Here is a 5,620-nt window from a genome sequence, read left to right as displayed (position 1 = left end):
GTTGGGATCTGAATCTACAAGCCACAACATCTGGTGATCGGAGGTGGCATCTGAAGCTACAAGCCACAACATCTGGTGATCGGAGGTGGCATCTCAAGCAACAAGCAGGAGTAACAATCGGCCAACAAGAGAGCAGCTCGGAACATCGATCGCATGTGTGGGTGAGTGCTTGGCTTTTCTTGTGATGTGGACCAGGTTCTAGAACAGGGTTAGATTTTAGAACTGGTAAAGAGTGTTGAAACGCCTTTAGGTTTGGTAGTTTGCACAGTTGTTTTGGAAGTAGCCGACACTCGGAGCGATAAGGTCCTCTGAGCAGCGTCACCTGGCGACAGATAGTAGAAATATTCTAAAAATGAATAAGATCACATTTAAAGCCTGCCATACTCGTTGCCTCAGTGGCGCATCATAACATCAAAATTCTGAGAGACAAACACATGCGTCTAGATACGGCATCCAGTTTGGAGGTTCTTCACGTGCAGCATGTACACTTCTCACCAAAGCACACTGCTCCCGAAACACGGATTTGGACGATCTTGGTGGCTCTGCATGCCTGTCGATCATGCGGCTTTTCCAAAGGCTGAACAGTCCCATCAACACAAATAGATCGTAAGGCACGACAGAGTTTTTGTCAGGAGGCAAAAATCTAATTGTATAAGGCGTGATTTCAATGTTTTGATGTTCTGATGATTGTGCATTGTCGGGCTGAGGATATGACGGGCTCGTATTAAGCAGCCCGGTAACTTTAGACATGGACATGTTTAAGTAAGTGGAGTTGTTTTTTTTTTTTTTTTACGGAAGTTTTTCCATGCAATAAAGAAGAACAGAAATGCCTCAGTGGCGCAATGGATTAACATTACTTACCTGAGCGCTTAGCGAATAAAATGTATCTTCGAATCCTGCGTTTGCAAATTTTTTCGAAATTTGTTTTTTAAATTGCAACATTAAAATAAGCTACTAATATCTCTCTCGAGGGTGTTCCCCTTTAGGTTGCATCATGTGATCTTTTTTCATTCTTAATAGCCACAAAACCTGCCGTGAACACAGCCGCGAAACAATAGAATGACAACGCTTACACTATTTAATAATTTTCAACGTAATCATTTCCTGCCTTTAATGAGTGTATGTCACCTTTAGGTTGCGTTCAGACACATCTCTCAGTAACAATCGCCGTTTAACCCGCTCAGAGGCAACCAGTGACGAGAAAGAAGTTGCGGGACCCTACCGTTGAGAAAACGGAATTACGCGTGGACAGAAGGTATCGCTCAAACGCAAAGCAACACAGTCATGGAGAACCAAGAAAAAAATACAGAGCACACTACAATGAACGCTACATCGAAAGCCCTGTCACGGTGACACTGCAGTGAATGAAGGCTTCAGGTTCAGTCCCGGCAGAGGTGGGAGCATTCCCATTATCATGTTCTTTTCTAAACTATCCAGCTACATACAAACAGATGATCATGCAACCACGGAGCTTCATTTTGGCCTACACTACATGCTTCACAGTCGTCTTGTATTTCCTAAAGAGAAACAAATACAACCACAGAGCTTGCACGTTGCACTTTCGGCACGTTTCTCATCGATACTAGTAGGCGCCGACCGAAAACACCTCTGCGTGTTGTCTTTGTCCATTTCTGTGTCAAGCGCTCCATGAAATTTTATCGCTGCAGGCTCAGAACTTCGACTGCATTCTATTAGATTTTCAGCATACTCAAGGCACCCGCACGGTACTTCGATTTCAGACGACGCTTAAAAAAGCAGCACCTTCTCGGGGAATCAGCTGTTTGCTTGCAGGCCGCCATGTGCACTCCATGACGCCGCCGGCGCACCCTCGCGGCAACCAAAGTTACCTAATAGTAGGTATAATTACAAAACTAAGAACGCTTCTACTTGAGCTTAATGTTATTCAATATTAAAAATTGTACCTTGCCAAAATAAACCTTTGTCTGTTTTATTTATTGCGTATTAATTGCGTCGTGTTACAAAAAGTTAGGAGATGGTCCCTGCTCAGTTTTGTGCCACACTGTGGCAACAGCGTTTGCCGAGGATGCAGAACTACCGGGGCGGATCCACGCTAAAAGTCACTGGTAATTAGACGATTTCGTATCTCGACACGATTGACGTCTCAAGGCTGCGTCACGGCCCCATAATTTTGACGTCACGCTCACAAACTTGTGAGCGGAGTCCGTAATTCGGCCCCTGGTGCGGAATCACTGGGCCGCTTGGGAGCCATCCGACTTACTCATTCTACTTCAACGACACGTCTGGCGAAGAAGCGTCGTCTCAGCGCGTACTCGCTCCGCCTGACGGTGCAGGTGACGTCAATGTTAATATGCGCAGCTGCGCATGCGCTTTGGCGCCGCCACCTGTCGCCGAGGCATGCAGGTAGGCGGGCGGGCGGACGAATGAAGCCATACTATTTGAACAAGAGGGGTACCATTGGGTGAGCGGGCTAATGTAAAAAAAAAGCAAATAAAAATAAAACACTTAATTAGAAGAGCAAAATTGAAAAAGGGGGAGAGAAAACATGAGAAGAAAAAGAAGGCGGGCGATAAGTTCGCTTTTCACTCAACTTCGACTCCTCGACTTCGCCCAGTTAGACGCAATGCTCCACCATTGGTCCAGTCGATGTCGGTGCATTGCGTTGAACGCGAGCGCACATCGAGAGGTGATGCGATCTGTCGACAGCGAATGATTTACCTCGCACGACATCACAAGACGGTCAGTGGTCTCGTCCACATCGCCACACGCACGGCACCGCGCAAAGTTTCAGCTTTACATGTGGCGCAATCTAGGAGCTGCGACCTCAAATGATGGAGATTTAACTGTGGCCTTCGCGATTAGCTCCGGTGCAACGGCGCTCTTGAGCTCGGAGACCACGTGCTTAGTACTACTTATGGCGAAAAATGAGAGCCGCCCCGTCAAATGCGGATGTTTACCGCTACTTAAACCTACTTATAACGGAGGAAAGCACCTGCCTCGGGGCCTTAGTGGCTAATACCCTTGTCACACGAGCAGTCTTAACCGCAGTTAGACCTAACCGCAGTTACCGGACCTAACCGCAGTTACCGCAAACTGAACTGCAGCGCTGCTACACACGCCCAAATACAGCAGCAAGGACTATCACGTGGTCTTGGCGTATTCGCCCTTGTTCCTCAAGTTTACAAACCTTTAAACATAAAATAATAAGAGCATTAGGCTGGAGATTGAAGATAAGTGCTTCAATAAACAGTTTTGTTATGTTTGATATGCATTAAATACGTGCTTTTCTTCAACTTTAGCGAGAAATAGAGGGAGTCTTTCAACAGTGGTCGTAGTTGGCTTTGTAGCCATATTTTTAGCCGCAAATAGCCGGAGTTCTGTATATGGTTTGTTCGTGTAGGCTGAACTATGGTGGCTTAGCTGAACCTCGTGGGCTGAACAGGTGGTTTGAGGAGTGCTCTTGTTATAAACAATATTACATTTGTGGTTTCGCGACAGTAGCACTGCACAGTGAGTGAAGTGCGCCTCGACGAGAATCACAGAGCGCGCTGGTGTTTACGAAGTTGGTGAGACCACACAACTGCGCCTCTCAGGCAGCTGTGGGAAATCGATGGCACAGTATGGTTTTGCGGAAACTGGAGACGATGAAGACGATTTCTGGGCAATGATCACTATGCAGCAAGTGGCGCTTCACCAGCGTCGCATCCAGCAGTTGCACTTGCTTGAAGCAATCGATGCAGCAGAAGAGGAGCGTCAGTACGCTGAAGCAAGGTGTCGCCGCATCATGGCAATAACTGCGCGGCTCTGCTCTTCCAAGCGGCGATTGTGGGCTTCTCCACGAGGGCAGTCGTGGTATGAGACTACGGTGCCACACCTGCCGGACAGCGAGTTCAGGGCGCATTTCAGAGTGACCCGCAGTATTTTCCGGTACATTCTGAATTGGTGCGAGTGTATGCAGCGGCAAGACACGGCTATGCGGAGAGCATGCCCTTTGGATAAACGTGTGGCTGTAAGTTTGTATCGGCTCGCGTCCTCTGCGGAAGAACGAACAATCGCCAACGCTTTTGGCTTAGGCCGGTCGACTGTGAATACTATATTTCGGGAGTTTTGCGCCGTTGTTGTACGTCAGCTGGGCACAAAGTTGGTGAGACTTCCCAAGCGAAGTGAGTTGGCGGAACACCTTCGCCAGTTTACTGCTGTGACCGGCTTTCCGCAAGGCGTGGGAGCCCTCGACGGCTGTCACATTGAGGTGTGCCCGCCAGAAGAGCACGCCTCGGATTACATTAACTATAAAGGATGGTACAGTACCATCCTTTTGGCCATCGCAGACCACAAGTACAGATTTTTGTATACGAACGTCGGGTCTCCCGGAAGAAATCACGACGCTGGTGTATTTGAAAGCTCGAGCCTTCCAGGTATACTGGCCAGTCACCTATTCAGAGCTGAAGGAAAGGTTGTGACAGGAGTAACAGTAGAACCCCTCCCGCTTGCCGATCAAGCATTTCCATTACAGAATCATATCATGAAACCATTCCCAAATCCAGGCCCACCAGGCTCACCTACAGGAGTGTTCAATTACCACTTATGCCGAGCGAGACGCATTGTTGAAAATGCATTTGGAAGGTTGAAGGCTCGTTTTCGTATTCTATTGAAAGGACTCGAGTGCGACATTACTAATGTCAACAATGTAATCCGCACATGTTGTGTGGTGCACGACATCTGTGAAGAAATATCTGACTGCTGTGATGCAAGTTGGTTCGATGAGGCACAAGCCCGAGACTGCGGCCGTCCTCAGCCATCTTGCTCTAGCAGCCGGGTTGAGCCATCAGGTGTTGAAGTTCGCAACGCCCTAATGAGCCACTTTGCCTCAAGTTGAACTTCGCCCTAATCCTGTCATCCCAGCTATTTTTTGTGCGTGTGTGTGTGTGTGTGAAAAATGTGCTCCAGTGCTTTCTATTTACTACTTATTGTAATCACTTCTGCCGCTTCCCCCTGCTGTGAAATATTTTGTTCCTTGTCTGAAGTAAAAGTGCGTTCTGTACCCAAGTTTCACTGTGAAGTTGTACGCTACCGAGTGTATATAGTGAGCCAAGAACCATAAGTCGAGAAGTAGGCATGAAAAATAGAGGCCTATATTCCATTCATTTTCTCGCCTCTTGGGAGAGAAGGGAAATATTTAACTGGTGCTACCTAAATGTCTCTTTAAGCATTGGCGTGACTTTATTTTGTGCAACAGGCAGGCAGTGCACCATGCACGAAGAATCGAGGCTACTTTATGGATACATTTTCCCAGCCTAGCTGAATAGCTGCCAATTTAGGCTGAAATGTCTTAACTGCCTTGAGTGTTCCTATTATGCGAAACATACTTGTATACATTCGCCTCGTGGATGTTTGGAGAAATATAAATGATTAGGTTTTAATATGTGCTTTACAGTCCATCATTTCAGGTAGTTAGGAGGAAAACTGCTAACTAGCCGAAGCTCCGTTTCTATCTCCATTGTACTTACCTTGCGTTCTAGTTAACAGTATCATGTTTAGTGTATAGGGAGACACTTAACAAAACTGACATTTTAGGCAAAATAAGATTCATAACATCCTGCATTGACACAGAGGTTCTCTGATTGCCTTTCTGAACACTGCA

At 46.9% G+C, this 5,620-nt stretch overlaps 1 protein-coding gene across 1 annotated transcript; it reads left to right on the top strand.

The window, feature by feature from the left end:
* The first annotated feature begins 3,589 nt into the window (after nucleotides 1-3,589).
* Nucleotides 3,590-4,855, top strand: LOC146203167 (uncharacterized). The gene has a single exon (XM_084602784.1). The coding sequence runs from the start codon at nucleotides 3,590-3,592 to the stop codon at nucleotides 4,853-4,855; it is 1,266 nt and encodes a 421-aa protein (XP_084458910.1).
* The last annotated feature ends 765 nt before the right edge of the window (nucleotides 4,856-5,620 follow it).

Source organism: Amblyomma maculatum, chromosome 1 (assembly GCF_055883805.1).
Source record: "Amblyomma maculatum isolate TAMU_Amacu chromosome 1, ASM5588380v1, whole genome shotgun sequence".
In the NCBI taxonomy this organism is placed as follows: Eukaryota; Metazoa; Arthropoda; class Arachnida; order Ixodida; family Ixodidae; genus Amblyomma; species Amblyomma maculatum.
The sequence above is the reverse complement of the archived record's forward strand: the minus strand, read 5'-3'. Positions and strand labels throughout refer to the sequence as shown.